General features: G+C 29.7%; 1 protein-coding gene across 1 annotated transcript in view; it reads right to left on the reverse strand.

Annotated features, from left to right (window-relative positions):
- The window catches only part of LOC142323400 (metal cation symporter ZIP14-like), a 31,153-nt gene extending 17,973 nt beyond the window's left edge, over positions 1 to 13,180 (reverse strand). The window contains exons 1-4 of the mRNA XM_075362970.1: positions 12,860 to 13,180; positions 4,844 to 4,931; positions 2,667 to 2,836; positions 1,223 to 1,354 (exon numbers count right to left, since the gene is read on the reverse strand). Coding sequence (XP_075219085.1) covers positions 1,223 to 1,354; positions 2,667 to 2,836; positions 4,844 to 4,931; positions 12,860 to 13,045 — 576 coding nt within the window. The 5' untranslated portion in view covers positions 13,046 to 13,180. The remainder of the gene's footprint in view (positions 1 to 1,222; positions 1,355 to 2,666; positions 2,837 to 4,843; positions 4,932 to 12,859) is intronic.
- Between the last annotated feature and the right edge of the window lie 4,797 nt (positions 13,181 to 17,977).

A 17,977-nucleotide genomic window follows, 5' to 3' on the forward strand; every position in this document is an offset into this window, starting at 1 on the left:
GAGGGGTCTGTTATGGAGAAGTGTCCATTAAGGAAAGTTTCACTGTATATAAATTTCAATAATATAACAATTTATAAAAATAATTCATCATTTACTACACACACACACACACACACACACACACACACACACACATATATATATATTATATAATGTAATATTACTATTAATAAAAAAAATTTCTGTTAGCAATCTTTAGTAAAAAAGATTTATAATATGTTATATAATATATGTTTATATATCGCTGTTCGAATGCATTTATTTATTTTTTTATTCATAATGCATGAATATGTGTATTAACTGCACCTTAAACTTTACACAGAGAAATAAGTTTAATTCTAGCATTTATCCCTTCAGAGGTGCCTCTGCTAAGTAGAGCAACCCAGTAAAATGTTGAGTAGCAAATTACTCAAGATGCTGGGTTGATGAACCTATCTGTGTTGGAAGATGCAAAGTTTATTTTCAGTGTAGGAGATCAGTAACCTCAATGGATGTAATCTTTTCACTGTTTCAGGAAGTAGACTTTGAGTTATCTAACTTTTATCTGTTGAAGCACCTCCATAAATGTGTACCTGAACACTTAGCTGGCTGCTCAGCCTTCAGGAGTAGGATTTCTTACACCAGTTTCTCAAGGACTTGAAATTATATTTATTAAATGGAAAAAATTAGATAAAAATTGGACTGGATATACAAGAACCTCTCCTGGTTCAGGAGAGGTTAATAAAAAATGATTTGTGGAACAGTAATGAGGTGAAACACTTAAAAGCTCAAGAAAGAAGTAGGCCTGTGCCTACATTTCACAAGTAAAAATAGTCAAAAATTCCATTCACTACAAAAATACATTCATCAGAAAGAGGCAGTACAGGTAATAAGTCTATACTGTTAGAGGCCACCACAATAGTGATCTGTTGAAGAATGTTGCAGTCGGTAGATTGGTTAGTTACTAACAGCACACAGCTTTCAGTCATGAAATGCACTTTGTTGAAGGTATAAACAAATCTGTTGCACAAAATATATTTCAGTGGTTCCTAACCTAACATTTAACATTCTCCAATAAAACTACAAAATATTAGATGAAAATTAACTAAACATTAAGCAAACTGTTACAACTGTAAATGAATTCCCCAAAAAACTCACAAATTTTTACGCACTCTATTTCAATTAATAATAAATTTAATTCTTTTCACAAAGATAAACACAACAAAACAATTCAAATAATTACCCTTCTTTCATCATTAATGACCTTCATTATCCGTTCAATCATAAAAAATACCCATATTCCAGCCCACATCATCAGTGTTATTCTCAGATACCTGTGGTTTGAATCTCTATCTTCATCCATGAGATTTAATGCCTAAAAAAAATTAATAATAGATTAATTCTACATGATAATTTATGTAACTTCATAAAAAAAAAGTTTTTTTTAATCATTCTTTATTTTTACTAAAGAAAAAACAACATAAACCAGAAAATGCACTCTTCCACATTAAGAATGTCAGTGTTGTCTGAATCAACTGTGCTTTAAAATTATATAAAAATGTCATATTTTCATCAGTGACACAAGAAGTATTTAGAAGACTGACACCAGTAACTTCTCTGTAAATTTCAATACAAAATAAATGCAATACATTGTATTATGGACAGAATTGTGACCAATAGATTGGCATTAATTAAAAGAGGAAAATATGGGTTATTTTCCCTTTCTATCTTGTAGTTAAAAACTAAACAAATAACCATCTGAAAGAAGGAAACTAGAATGTTAATTTGGAAGGTATTGTACTAAAACAATGTAACCATAACATATTCATTTTAAGGAATAAAACAAAAACAGAACAGTAATATAGAAAGAGCTTTATTGTCTGTATACTTATATAAGTCACTGGAATACAATTTTTACAGATATAAATCAGAATAACCATGCATATATACCAATGTTCGCTTAAACTTAAAAAACTGCAAGGCCCCAACCTGAATGATTCTTTAATCACTGTTTTTACTGAATTTTGAGGATGGTTTATTACTGGCTGAGCAATCACGCTTAAGTAGAGGGTGTCATATTTTGCAGCATCATTTTTTTTTTGTGTAGTAATACTTTGAGTAGCTGACTATGTTATATGTTAATAAAGACTGGATTCCAAGGTTATTGATAAAATTCAATTTTCTTTGTCAGGTAAACATATATTTCTTATAATATACAAGCATGCTGGGAAAGCTTATGAGTCTCAACCTGTTTCTTGTGAAAAAACAGGTTTTTTCTTAACTTTTTCTAATAAAATAGTATTTAAAGTATGAGTTAAGAAAAATAACTTAATCATAAATATTACATTATATAACGTAGTGACTCATTTAAATGGTGCGAATCTTTGTTTGCTAGTAATTTTGTTGCAGTATACTGTCATTTTGACAGCTTTCTGTACAGGAATATTTTTAATTTCTTTATTATTTTTTCATGCATCTTAAATATTAATGGCAAGTTTTATACTCATACATGAAAATTTACCAAAGTATTGCATGGCATTTATTTTTAAGTTGCTCGGTGCTAAGAAAAACTTTAAGTTAGAACAAAAATTTACTTTTTGTAAACAATAAATAAGGTAGCAAAAGATATAAATGTTTCTAAAAAATAAAATTTATTTTATAACAATTTCAAAATAACAAATTCTTACTTGAGGAATAAGATGAAATAATGAACTAGATGTAAGAGATCCTACAGCTAAACCAATTAGAGCAGTTAGAAGTTGTTTGTAGAAAGTCTTCTGCATGAGTGGAAGTACACTGACGCCCAACAAAGAACATAGGCTTATAGCAGTTACAAATAGTAACCCTAAACACCATACTGAAACAATTTCAAAATACCATACACTTAGTTTTAATTAAAATATAAATTCCTTAGTAATTACTTTCTTTTTACGGATTAATATTACATACAACCTTATAGTTTACCTATTTAGCCATGTAAGCCTATTTAGCCAAAGAAAACACAGTAATATATAGTCAAGAACACACATATAATATTCTATTATGCGAGTTAGAAAGTAGATAAATTTTTTGCTATGTGTGATCCTACACTATAAAACAACCACTTTATAATGTTAAATAAATTAAATATTTCTAATAATAAATTAAGTTAGGTGAACTTAATTGGAAAAATAATACCATTAACAACCTCCTAAACAAAAAAATAGGGTAACTAATTTAACAATAATTATTAATAACAATAATAATTAATTTAAGAAACAAATAATGTTAAACAGGTATAATAATGCTACAGCTACTATCAAATTTTATATATTAACTAAAGTAATTTTAAAAAATTAATATATTTTATGAAACTTCTACAATTTTGGAAGTGCCTTCAGAAACATGTTTGTCGATATAAAATATGAACATATCATTAAGGTAAGAATACCTTCCCTAAATTTTTACTGCTTAGGTGAAGTAATTAATTTATATAATGTTACGATAGTAATTTAAATATTTAATTTATAATAGGCATAATAGTACAAAACTGCATTTTTTTAGTATGTGGTTTAATGGAACATGTTTTTCTAAGAATAATGAGGAATACACCTGTTGTTCGACAAGCTTAGGTTTAAATTTGAAGGAAGCATTAACAATTAACCCTTCACACGCTCTGAATTCATTATAACACCTACAGAAACATCCTTTTTACCTAACTGTGCCTGGCTGAGGATTATGTTTTTAATGTACATAATTGTTTGCTCCTTGTAACAGGAACAAACAAAAGCCTGCTACTGAGTGATCATGTGAATTAATTTTAATGAAATCAACACAAAGTGATTTTTTGAACCTAAAAAGTTACTTATATGACATACTGTAAAACTCATAATGGGACATAAGAATAAATTTTAAGGCTTCTTAGAGATTAAATGATTAAAAACAATCCCTATGATTTACCACTTTAATTTTACCAGGACTATTTATTTCTACTTTCTTATGTTTTAAGCAAACTGGACAGACAGTTTGTTCTCTTCAATTGTTTCTTATTTTTCTGGATAATTTAATTTTCATTTCCTTGTTTACATTATTATTACTATTTACTTATTATGTTATATGTATTTTTCATGTCACACTAAATATTTTTACTTTATCTTTCTTCTTTTTATTAAATCATTTTAATAATTTACCTTATCATTAATTACTGTTTGTGTATTCATTCTTTTTAGTTATAACTTTTTTCCTCAATGCCTAATCTGTGTAACAATAGCAACTGGGTTCTGGAAAAAAACAGTAAACTGTAACATTTAAAGTTCAACGTTTCAAAATAAAAAAATCTCAGGAAGTTACAAATTAGAAAATACATTTGTGAATAAAGATGACATTCCATCTGCTGACTCAGTTAAGTAAACCAAGTTCTTATAAATCACTTTTTCCTTTTTCCTGTTTAGCCTCTGGCAATTATCATTCAGGTATTACTCCAGAGGATGAATGAGCATATGTATGAGTGTAAATGAAGTGTCGTCTTGTACAGTCTCAGTTTGACCATTCCTGAGATGTGTGGTTAACTGAAACCCAACCACTAAAGAAAAACACCAGTATCCATGATCTAGTATTCAAATCTGTATAAAAGTAATTGCCTTTACTAGGCCTTGAACGCTGGAACTCTCTACTTCCAAATCAGCTGATTTGGATCTTATAAATCTTTTAACTTATGCAATGCTCACAGAAAATTTCCCTATGAATGTAACATCACTGGTACTGAATGAATAATTATCTAGGAGATGACCTTTATTACTTAAACTGACAAACAAAAATTTACTTTATAATTTTCTTTAAAGGTGCTTATTTGAACTTCATATAACAATGTATTATTTCATCTTACCTTCAGCTTGAGAGGGTTTAACACGGACTGAAGATAATGATGGTGTGCTCATTAAAATTTCATTGTTTAAACCAAAACAATCCCTAAGCTGAAATAAAAATAAAGAAATTAAGATTATATAATTTTCAACATAATAGCAACTGAATAAATTTGTAAAAAAATATTTATTTATTTATAGTATGTGATACACATGAAAAAAGATTAATAATAAAATAGTAGATACATAACAAGAAATGAGTCATATATGTTTTTTTATTGCCATCGCTCATTGTAAATTACTATGTTGCAAGAAGTGAATATTTAAAGGTAGAAAATTACGTTTAAATTTTTAACAATTTAAAATTAAATCATTCACAAGTGAAGTTAGAAAGATTAAATTATAATAAAATTTAGTCAAAATATTTCTGAATTTAAAAATATCCTTTACAATACCTAAAGTTTTATTTAGTACGATACACTTAATCACTTTTCTTTTTTAAGTTCGGAACATTATTCATTTCCTTTAACACATTACGTTTGGTGCAAAACACAGAAAACTAGAAAATTCAAAATTACCAAATTCTTTGGTTTAAAAACATCAGTTGTAAATTGGCGCTTATTTATTTTAAAAATTTGAACTTAAAAATAACTCACAATGATAGTTTATAAAATAAGTAGTGAAAGATGAACTACATTCAAGACTATTTTGATTTCATGAATACAAGTACAAGGGAAACCATTTTAGCCCTTAAACTGGTTTTAGAAAACAGGTTAATGAAGAATAAAGCCTCCTGCAAGGCATTTTATAAGGTAGAATGGAATAAAATATTTAAAATTTTAAGAGAAAACTATGAAATATAGAGAAAGAGAAGTTATTTATAGTCTTTTTTGCAAGAAGGGGTTCTGATAAGAGTAGACAAGGGAAGACAAAATGTAATTTAGAAAGGTGTGAGTCAAGAATGTACTCAATTCCTGTTACTTTTTAATCTGTACACTGGAAATGAAATACAAGAATTGAGAAATAAATTTATTTTGATTTAAAAATGAATTTGAGATCAATGAAACAATCCAGGGAGAAAAAATAATAATGTTAAGATTGTCTGGTGATATTGCATAACAGAAACTAAAAATTAATTACAAGAAATATTGAATGGCATGGATTAGATTGGGAACAATTCGGTTCAAAAATAAATAATAATAAAAAAAATATGAGGAATTAAACATCACAGTAAGGGAATATCAAATTCCAGAATTAAAAAAAATTTGTGATTAAGGTGGTACCATCTTCATGAGAAATGTAAATATGATTTCTCATGAAATGTTGGTATCAATTTATTTTTTGTGTCAAAAAAATTTTACAAAATTGTTTTGACACAAAATAAATATTAAAAAAAAATGTATAAATATTTTTTTTATATACCTATGTACAAATAATTTAATAATTATGTACAAATATAAAAATATATTAAACATTTTGCTATGATTGAAATGATAATTTCAAACTGTAATATTTGGAGCTTAAGACGCTACATAAAGTTATTTGGAAAAGATAACTCATCTGAAGTTATAAAATTGTTACTTTCATTCAATCCATTTGCTACAAGTTTCTTTCAATGTAACACTCTTAGTCATACATAATCTGCAAAAAAAAAAAATGCAAAGAAAATAAATAATACAAAATTCAATTTATTTTCAGGCAAAAACTGACTTGCCTAAAATGTATTTCTCCATAGAATAGGTTGTTTTGTAATAGACTTTCCAATACCTAGGTGAAATTTTCATGAATAAAATGAAATCGCTGTGTCCATCACCTACATACATGGATCAATGAAAACATTTAAAATATAACATAGAATATAGAAGAAATTCAACAAAATGTGATTTAACTTGAGGAAAATTGGTCACCTGTCGACTGTATATGAATTAACCACTTATAATTCAATATATAGCAATAACTGAATGTTGAGTAATTTGTTACACTTATATAAAAGTAAATCATTTTAGCAAATTAGACCGGGGACAGGATCTACTCGTATTTTATTTTCAATGATAAAAGTATTAATCAATTTTCAAAAGTAAGTTTGACAGTTTGCACAAATCTGTTTTGCCAGATTTCTAAATTTAATTTTTATTCTATTCATACTTCTTACTATGCTGAGTGTTGCCCATTGATATAAAACAAACAATTTTTATATAATAACAATTTTTTCTATACAGTTCATTTTTATTCTAAATAAATACTAATTTTTACAATATCTGCTTGTTATATTAAATGCAAAACTATAAAGTTAACTTAATTTCATAAACCTCTAACAGGCCAAGTACGATTCAACTGTTCCATATTTTTTTTTAATGAAAACATTCATTTCTATTTTTGAGTGATGTATTAAAAATATATTTTCACAGAAAATGATATTTTATCAGAATCAAGTAAAATAAGTTACAAAAAACCCTTTAATCCACAAAATTATTTTTTTTTCAGCGATATATGAGAATTGGGTTAGCACTTCGTGTTTAAACATTTGTTCCTATTTTAAAACAATTAATTTACACTTTGGTTATACAGGCGTATAGTTCAGACTATTTTTTTTGTGTGGAGACAGAATATAATTTTTTCTTTATTGTTAATGAGATATTGTTATTGTTTTGCATGGCTGTGTATATTTGATAAATATGTAAATTTCCATGTTTCTAGGTTTTATGATTTTTCAACTTGTATGGAGTACTACAAAATGAAGAAAATGTTTTAAAAATAATCACTGTGTTTCTCTTATTAAAAGATAAATCAGGATGTCTGAATGGAGGAAATACATTGAGGTTAAAAAATTAGCAAAGAAATAAAAAGAAATAGTGATCCAGCCAAACAATCCTCTTCCTCCCCCAAAAAAATTAAATAATTATTAAGTGCCAATTTAGTATTTTTAACAGTGCCTGTAAATTGAACCTTAAACCTAGTCCATATGGATGAATTTAATGAGAATATATAAAGAAAAAAGTTTTAATATTTACAGGCTTATAAACATAAAAGCCAGACAATACAACTTAAAATAAGAAATGACAAAATTCCTGTCTAAGCAAGATTGTTGCTATTAATGATAGATATATTAATGGAAGAGTGAGACAAATACAATTATTAAATGATTAAGTCATTAAATGTGTAAAATAAAACCTACATTGAGTTTGATCGCTAAGTTCAGTATTATAGTTAAATATTTATTATATTAATAATACCAAGAATATTATACTAAAATTGTATCTTGGGGCTACTTGTGAAAGTCAGAATGAGTTTTCAAGATATATTATCAGATGTTTATTTGATTATGGTAAGGGTAAATGTGAAATTCTGATTCTCACATTTCCATTTGTTTGCATATTAGAATGTGCAATGTTTATTATTAAAAAAAAATAATGTAATAATATATAAGACCTCAGCCTACAATTAAAGTCCTTTTTGTACTTTTCAGTTTCTACTTATAATAATTAATTAATAATTTAAATATCTTAACACAGATTTATTTACTGAAGATCTAAAAAAAATCTTGCCAACACTATTTATAATTAAATCTAATTATAACTAAATTAATTTCACTTTAAGTGAAACAATAATATTCTGTCAATGAGTTTTTAAATAATAGCTACTAATTGGATAAATATGAATTTTTGGATACTTTGTTTAATTTGTACTGTTTTATTTATTTATCTTCATATACATATAGTGCTATTATTTCATTAAATAATGTTTTTTTTTTTTATCAATATAGATCATAATATCCTTCTTTTTTATTTATAATTGTATATATTTTGTAATGCTGATTTGATCAAGGTTTCTTCAGTTTCCCTTTATCATTAAAGAAAAATGTTGGAGCAGTTTGTTTCTGATATTAATGGAATAGCAAACCTACTGTTCCTGTCAAAAATCATATGTTATGAAGTGAATAAACCATTTATTTATTGCTGATATACCTAATCTGCATAATCAAAATGAGTAGTTCAGTTTATTGCCATTGAAGTGACATACTGATAAGGGATATAATTTATTGCAAGACGCAAAAGATAACTTGATTATAACAATGGAGTTTTGAAAAGTAAAATGCAGTATCCGATTATCAAGACATCATAAATTTGCAGCAGTTGTCTTGTCTAGTCACAAGCAGATTATCCAAGTTGTTTTCATAATCTTTGTTAATATAAACATATAATATCAAAACAAAACATATTCTTTATGTCGTGCTTAATACAAGATATACTATTTATGATTTACATATTATTTCAAATTATGAAATCATTTGATAATAGAACAACTGATTTTACAGAATGGTCAGTAAATAAATAACTTAATAAAGTATCTAATATCATTTGTAATAAATCATTACCTTGAATTATTATTTTACAGCCACTTTGATTATACTCTTTAAATGTTTAGTCTTTTTTTATTATATCATTTCTCAAATTTTTTCTAATATGATTGACAAAGACAATGTTTATCATATTTTATCTTTTTTGTATGTTTATATATGTTATTAACATCTGTAAACCATTGTGTATTTTCTCTAATCAAATAAATTTATTATTTTATTTGCACTGTTTTAAATGTTTATAATTAATGTATCTCTTTATCTAATATTATTGTTATTTAAATAATTATACAATCTTTTGTTATCTTTTCAATTACCACATTTGCTGTTTGAAGTAACTATAAATTTTAACTTAATTCAGCTATTGTATATCCTAACCACCATTTACTTGTTTGGATCTAATTAACAACACAATCTAGCCCAACAATCTAGGGTTAAATAAATTTGTAAATATTAAGATCCATACATAATTATACATTTAAAGATCACATCAGGAATGGATAGGTATGCTATTCCATCAATAAAAACAGAAGAACTCCAAAATTTGTATGGATGAATCACAGAAAACCAAGGTAAAACTTTTGATCTGAGCATAATAAAAAAACAAAAAAAGAAACACAAAAAATAGAGTTGTTAAAAAATCCTTGTTCACATTAATACATACAAATAATAAATACATTAAATAATAATAATAATAAAGCAACTATGTGAGGATACTAGATACAAATGAGTTTTCTTGTACGGTGAAGTACTGTGGTGGATTATATGGAAATATCTGTGTTATCTGGTGGTTTGATATAAGCCAGGTAGCAGATTCAAAAATATAAAAGCATGGATGAGTTAAAATTTTTAAATTACTACATACTAGTCTAAAACACTTTTTGTGGGTACCAAATAATGTGCTATGCCACATTTTTGTATTTTGAAAATTTGTTCTAGCTTTTTTAACAAACACCATGAGAAGCTTCAGATGAGAATATAAAGCAGCTATAATAAATATTTAATAATGGTGGTGACATGCTTAGCACTTTATCATAAGCAAAATAATATGACTAACTGTATTGCAGACAAAATCAGCTAAATTCCATGAACATTTATCATCTAGTAAAACACCCAGAAATATCACTATTATCATTAATTGTAATACTATCCACACAACTAGCTATATTAAATCTTTCTGAGAAGCATAATATAATGGTTTTATCCGTAATTTAAATTAGATTTACATCCTATCCAGTGAATTATAACATAGTATTTTTTGAACTTTTAACATATTATTTTCTCTGATATTACAACAAGCTATAGGTACATTCGCTATACAAGCATGGAACACAGTCGTGTCCCATAACTTATGATACCAGATTCAACAAAAAATGCATAAGAATTCTGGAATGTAATACAAGCTATCTTCTAAGTTATTTTTTTCTTTTAGATTATATTTTATTTTTTAGAATTATAAGCCACTGTTATTGTTTACATATCTCTTTTATGTTGTCTGATTAGTAACAGCAGAATATTCTAATGTACTCTGAAAGTTAAGATACTTGGCCGTAAGGTGTTATATGACCTATGCAAGGATTCAATGCGAGATATTCATCATATATATTACACAATACTAATTAAGTAACTCTCCATACCTGTGTAGGGCTTTTGAAACAAAATATGGATTATAAAAGATGAATGCATATTCCTAAATTCTGTAGCAATGCTGCTGATCAATCTGAAACCCTTGGGCCAAGGATCTTGCAGAGATAGATAAAGTTTTAGGTAGCAATTAATACTCTAATCAGATGAGGTTGGCTTTATGGTCCAACAGTAACTGAGGAAAAAGTCAGCCATCTGATCCTATAATCTAAATATAATGAAGTATATCAAAATACCTCCATTACATCTGACTTTGAGAGAGATAATTTGAACTAAAGAAACTACATTTCTGCTGACTGGTTATTATACTTTTTGCCATAAAAGATCAACCGATCACAAATTTGAAAATCTATTATTTGTGACAGAACACAGGATGGTGAATGCAACAGGATATGACAAAGGATATACATTGTATATCCTTGTTACTGCTAATGAAATTTTATCACAAAAAAGAAAAAAATGCATATGAGCTAGGTTGAACTTTATGTTCATTTGATTAGTCATCATTTATAAGGCAAGAGACAAATACCTTTGATTTTCCTCTAATAAATGAGATCTTTCCCATCTGGTAAACATAACCAAATCAGTTTCTAATTTTTTTCCCAACAGACTCCAGCTTAAGATTTCTAGAATTTTAGAATTCCTTTTCCGATCTCAACATGTTTTGTTTGCTATGCTTCTTAAACACTTCATTTCTGCTTCTCTTATTTATGACACTACTTTTGTTGTTACTGGATACCTTTCTAATCCCAGCAGAAGTGTAAGTAAGCAACTATTTGATCCTATTGATCTGTAGTTTTGTTTCATTTCATGCATCTTATTTTCAAAAAAAAAAATTTTTATTGGTAATAAACCTTCTAGGTTTAGGATATTCTCAACAAATCTAGTTAATTTTGGCAGTTTCTAGATAAATAATTTTAAAATAATATAATTAGATATTATATAATAAAAAATAGTTCCCAAATAAATGAATTCATCTACAACTTTCAGTTCTTGATTTTCTGTCATTATACTTACTTAACTGCTTAATTTATTAACAAATGAAGCTATACAAACTATTAGAAAATATAAATTGAATATGTTAGTCTACTGTTTCTGTTCTTTAAGACTGAAACATTTTTTTCAAAATCCAGAAGATATTTACGAACATGTTCAACTAAAATTTGATAAACAAACCAATCATTTAAGTAAAAAAATTATACAATCAAATTTTTGTTTTAAAATAAACAGTTTCTTCTGTGCTGCTTAGTTTTTCAACATATTGTTTATCCAGAACATCAAAAATTGTAATTGTTACCTTTTATAGTTAATGGTAACTATAAAAGGTAACAATTTTTGGTTTTCTATGTCAAATGACGTATAAAAAAATGGTTTTATGTGTAAATTTTGGATATGTAAAATTAATTAATACAGAATTAATACTAAAATATTTCTTACAAGTTTAAAAAATGCATTAGGAATGGTGGATAAGAGATATAGTAACTGAAAGTTATAGTATTTAAAATTTTATAACAAAAATCAATTTGCAGATATGTGGCACATCAGAGCAAAATATGTGGTTGGAGGATTTTCTATAGAGATGTTTATATATATATATATAAAAGCTGTTTTATGTTATTTGTTCATGTAAAGATTTATCAGTGTTCATTATTTATATATATTAGATTACAATAAAACACACAGAAAGAAAAAAAAATTAATGGCTCTACTACCCTACAGCTTTATTACAAAAGCATTTTCAACACTAATTTTAGAGTTAACATTTATCACATACATAATGAACTCTGATAAATTTTTACTTTAATAAATAATACAAAACTTTCTTTACACAAATTCCTTATACGATTTAGGGAAGGGAAGACTGCTGAAATAAAAATAAACAACATCAAGAAATTTTAATTATATTTTAAATTTAGAATTAACACACTATAATAACATGGAAGGATAACAAAGACAATTTTCAGACTTAAATAAACAGTATTTATGTTTACTAAAAAAAATACTAATCAGTTAAAGATGGTTAACTTGAATTTCTTACCTCATTAGCAGTATGAACTAACAATCCAGAGCAGTTGTTCAGTTTTTCAGCTATTAGATTTAACTGAAAATTTGTTACATTTAATCTATGTTCCGAAACAAAATCTACTCCGTCATGAAAACAAAGAGTGAAATCACTGGTATAAACTAATAAATAAGCAATTAAATAAAAATTTAAAAAGGCCATCTGGAAAACCGAAAATGTTAATTACTAGAATTTTAATAAACTACAGCGTTAACATAAAATTTAATTTCAAACTAACCACGGCATCTCACCGACACATCTTATCAGCTGAAATCGACACAAGCTCAAAGCAGTGTAGCCAACGTAGCAATAAATGTAAGGATAAATGAAATATCAATAATCACTGGAAATTTGAACTGAGCAAACATGAATACTAAAAAGAAAAAAAAAGAAAATATGGATACGTCTAATGTAAAAATCTATAGTTTTTTAACCTTTTAGAAGTTTTGAATCCTTATACATAATTAAACAGTAGCCAAACTGAAAAAACAGTGATCTGGCGCCTAGCCGCGCTACTACAGGCTAAAATGTGAAACATTTCAGGGAAAACGATTTTAAAATCGATTTGTATGAAACCAATTTTATATTTCCATAATCTTCAAAATTTCAGTTAACCAGTATGGCTTGATAGAATAGTCATTAAAATTAAAATACGTAATTAAAAAATAAATTTATTGATATATATATATATATATATATATATATATATATATATATATATATCAATAAATTAATTTAAAGTAATAAAATAATTTATAAAATAAAATAATATGAAATAATTTTATGTTGATGAACGACAATTAAATGTCATTGATTTTTCATTTAAAAAGGAATTTACAGAATAAAGACACTTAGTTAATAATCAGACAACATTGAGAACACCTGTATACTCAATTTATTAATTATTTTTTTGAAATGTTGAGTATTTATTCACAGAGATCATTGAGAAACTGTCTTTTTGTGTTTGTTGAATAGCATTAAGTACTCTACAAACTTTTCATTGATTGATTTCAATGCGAAGTCCATAGTTTGGGGTGGTAAGGTTGATAACTCTAGGAGTTTTGTATTGAATCAGCTGATGAGTACGGCGGGGTTGGTATGCGTGAACGGCGACTGACTTCCTAGGAACGATGATCGTTTGTGAATCTACATGACTCTCATCAGTGCTGACCATGTTCGTAGAATCGGCTCCTGGGAGGTCAGATGAGATCTCACTAAATGACCATCGTATAGTTCTGTTCGAGGTGGAGACTGTGGCCTTAAGGCGGGACGGCGAAGTTCGGGTGGCAGTATCCTTGGATGTTTTATGAAGTGTAAAGAATCAATTGTGGCCAGATTAGGTAGGGGAGAAGAGATGACGTGGAACTAGCCGAATTAAGAAAAACTTGCTGGTCAGCAGGAGGGTGGTTTCAACGATCAAACCGTGAGTCAGAACAAGTTTGGAATGAGCCGGTGAGTGTTTCTTTCTTCGTTCCAAGAGTAAGTACAAGCTGGCCATTACAAATACCAAGAGGAACCTATGGAGGCAGCCATGCGAGGAGATCGATAGGGATGTCTGGGACCGATGTTACCAAATAGTTATTAAGAGATTTGGCTGTAAACTGCCAGGCCTTACGGATAGCCAGTTATAATGCTGTATAACAGCGCTCTTCCCAGCAGTTGGGGAAACCAGGAGGGAGGAGTTGTAGCTGACAGTATTCGCGTTTCACCTAGGAAGAACTGACGGCCGTCAGTCAGAAGATGAATACGAGAAAGAGTCATGGGTCTGTCGGTCTTTCGGTTGAAATGGTGAGGATTGTTGTTAACGTGCTCCTTTCAATGTTTAAGATATGTTTAACTACATCTTGGCTAACGAGCGAATACCGGAAGATTGGAAGGTGTCACGGTTGGTGCCGATCAGGAAGGAGGGACACTCTGTCAGTGACCCTTCTGCCTACAGGCGTCTCTGTCTAATCAACAACTTTGCCAAGCTGTTCGAAAAGATGCTTGTGATGCGGCTTGCTGATAACATCATTAGAAGAGGTGGGTTAAGCCCGCATCAATACGGGTTTCAGACAGGTGTTTTGATGATAGATGCAGTCAACGATCATGAGTATTGTTGATAGTGCAGTTGTTGGGTAAACGAGAAAAAGTTCATCTTTGACGTTAAAAATGCTCTTAACAGTTTGCCATAGTTGTCGAGCTTTGAATCGCATGCTGATAAGGGGACTGCTGCCTATTTGCGAAGGTTATTGCAGTCATATCTCTGACACATGATGGCACCAGTGGCAGAGCCAGGTTTACAGTTGATTGAGGCGTGCCACAGGATCTAATGAAGCCATTGAGTTAGAGGCTGGCTGACAGATAAAGAGTTGGAACTGTCTTCGGATAAGACAAAGGTGTTGGTCAACGCCGGAAAGCGGAGACTGGATCATGTCACCTTTCAAGTGTAGGGCGTGACAGTACTTCTCAGTTTATTGGTTATGTACTTCTGGTAATGGCTGGATGAAATGCATTCCTTTCAAAGACACATGGCCGAAGCCCCGATTAAAACTGAGAACACAGTGACTGCGTTGAGCAGGCTTCTCAGTAACGTTAAAGGTTCTACAGCTTCTAAATGGTGTTGCTTATTCTAGCGTGATTAATTCAGTTCTTTTGCACGGAGCTTCTGGTTGGAAAAGAGCCATCAACACTCAGCGTGCCAGGTTGAGCCTCAAGCGGGTACAGAGGAAGATGTCACTGCGGGTCTGTTTTGGCTACAGGACTATCTCCTCTGAGGCGACGTCCTTTATTGCAGTTATGCCACCGCTACATTTAAGGTGAGGTTCAAGGAAGAATGCTAGCGCAGGAAGGACAGGACTCCGTCTTCTTTTGGACAAGTAATAGTTCCGATAGGAGACGACAGACTAGGAAAGATGGACGTACAGAATGATAAAGTGTATTGTGCCATGGGCGGCAGGGATTTGGCGAGGGTGATTATTGGTTGACCCAATTCCTGTCGGGTCATGGGTACTTTACGTCATACCTATACGCCAGGGGTTACAGTGAAGACTACCTGTGTCCATATTGTGGTGCCTTTGACGATGTCAACCACGTCGTTTTTCCGCTCATTAAGTAGACAGACTCAAGAGTGCGGTGTGTGGCGGTATCGGGGCCAGTTGATTACAGTTAGCGTCATGATTTTGGACGTCGAAAAGTGGCAAGCGGTTTCAGAGATGGTGAGGAGGATTATCGGGTGAAAGGAGGCGGAAGAGTAGGTTAGCCTGTCTGGGTCGGGTTGTAGATGTACGTCATCTGTTGATGTCCCTGGTATTCCTTACTGTTTCTTTCCTTAACGACGATTCTGCGATACCCACAGAAGACTGTGTTATGCTTACAGTGTCTGATCATTCATGTCTGTTAGCTGGTAAGAACCGGATTCTACTGCCCTTGAGAAAGGATAGTGTCTGATAGAGATTTCCCCTTCCAACAGAAAAAAAGGTAGTAAAGGATTTGACTTTTAATCCTTGTATCACTAAATAGTACAGCAGATATAAATATGAATTCAGCATGTATGAGTCATATCCCAGTAATTAAGACTGAATCATTCTGTCACTCCCACGTGTAAGTACAATTATTTTTTATGCCTATAACAATGTACTGTCAGCTATCACTTGTCTGGCGCCATAGCATGCTGATGATAAGCAATTAAAAATTTGTTGAGTATTTATTATGATGTTTAATAACAATAACATCATTTTTTATTATTTCACACTATTACTCAGTTCAGTGAAGGAAAGTATTTCTGTCTGTTATTGTGGTACTCCATATGGTGCGATACATTTTTAATTCATTTTTATAAGTTTTATTTAGTGTTATTTTCATTAATTTTAATCTACTCTGTGTTTTTGTGCCAATCTGGTTTTAACTATAAGTGATTTTTTCATGAAACATAAAGCAAGAAAACCTTTAAGTAGCTATGAAAAAAATAAAATTATTAATGTATATATAATCTTAAAACAAGATAAACCTAAATCTGCAGTCAGAGACGTTGCTCGGAAAGCAAGTAGTGCGACAGGCGTTAGCAAAATAGAACTCATGATTGGTTTCGATCTGATGAGGCGTAGTTCCACCTTGATGGATATGTGAATGCATAGAATTCATATATTTGGTGTACAGAAAATCCACATCAGCCGCACGAGGTTCCTCTGTGTGGACAAAAAGTGGATGGTTGGTATGCAATTTTGCGTAGGTGAATCTTCATCACATTCTTTCATGGCACAGTGAACAGTGAGCACTACATACAGATGATGCAACAATATGTAAACACTATACCTGCACACCAGCTAGAGTACATGTGGTTTCAGCAGGACAATGCTACGGTTAACTTTCTTGGATCAGTGTTTTCATAGACAAGTGATTTCAAAGGGCTTGTGGCCCCATCGGTCTCCTGATTTATCCCCTGCTGACTTTCTTGTGAGGATATGTTAAGGATGCTGCTTACAAAATTCATCCTCATATCATTTCTGAATTGCAAAGCAAAATTGAACAATATGTCGCTGCAATTCCTCAACAAACATTACATGTGTTTAAGAGCATGCAACATCATGTTCAATTATGTGAATTGCATAATGGAGGCCACTTTCAACAACTATTGTAACTTACTCATTTTCCCATAAGGTTGAGTCACTTTTTGAATACTCTGTGTAATAAAGAAACACAAAATTGATGGAAAACATGTTTGCCTTAAAAATACTCAAAAGCATGTGAAACCAATTGAAAAGTTTGACAATTTTACTTAAACCGCTATCAGAAAAATTTAATTTGTTTTATTTCAGTAATGAACTTCCTAAATTTAAAAAATATTAACTGCCATGAATGCAGATTCATATTTTTCTGAAAGTACATAACATCCTGTTTTAAAATCAATGAATTTTTGTTTCATGTGCAAAAAAAAATAATTCCTTATTGACTGAACGTGAAGATATTATTTCATGGTGTAGAGAATGTTTAAGAGAAATTAAGTGATTCCACAAAGAGGGTATGACAATTTTTGATCTAGATGAAAATTGGGCAAATGTGGGACATGTATGGGTGGATAAAGAAATAAAGATCACAAAAGACGCTTTTATGAAA

Source organism: Lycorma delicatula, chromosome 4, assembly GCF_047948215.1.
Source record: "Lycorma delicatula isolate Av1 chromosome 4, ASM4794821v1, whole genome shotgun sequence".
Taxonomy (NCBI): Eukaryota; Metazoa; Arthropoda; class Insecta; order Hemiptera; family Fulgoridae; genus Lycorma; species Lycorma delicatula.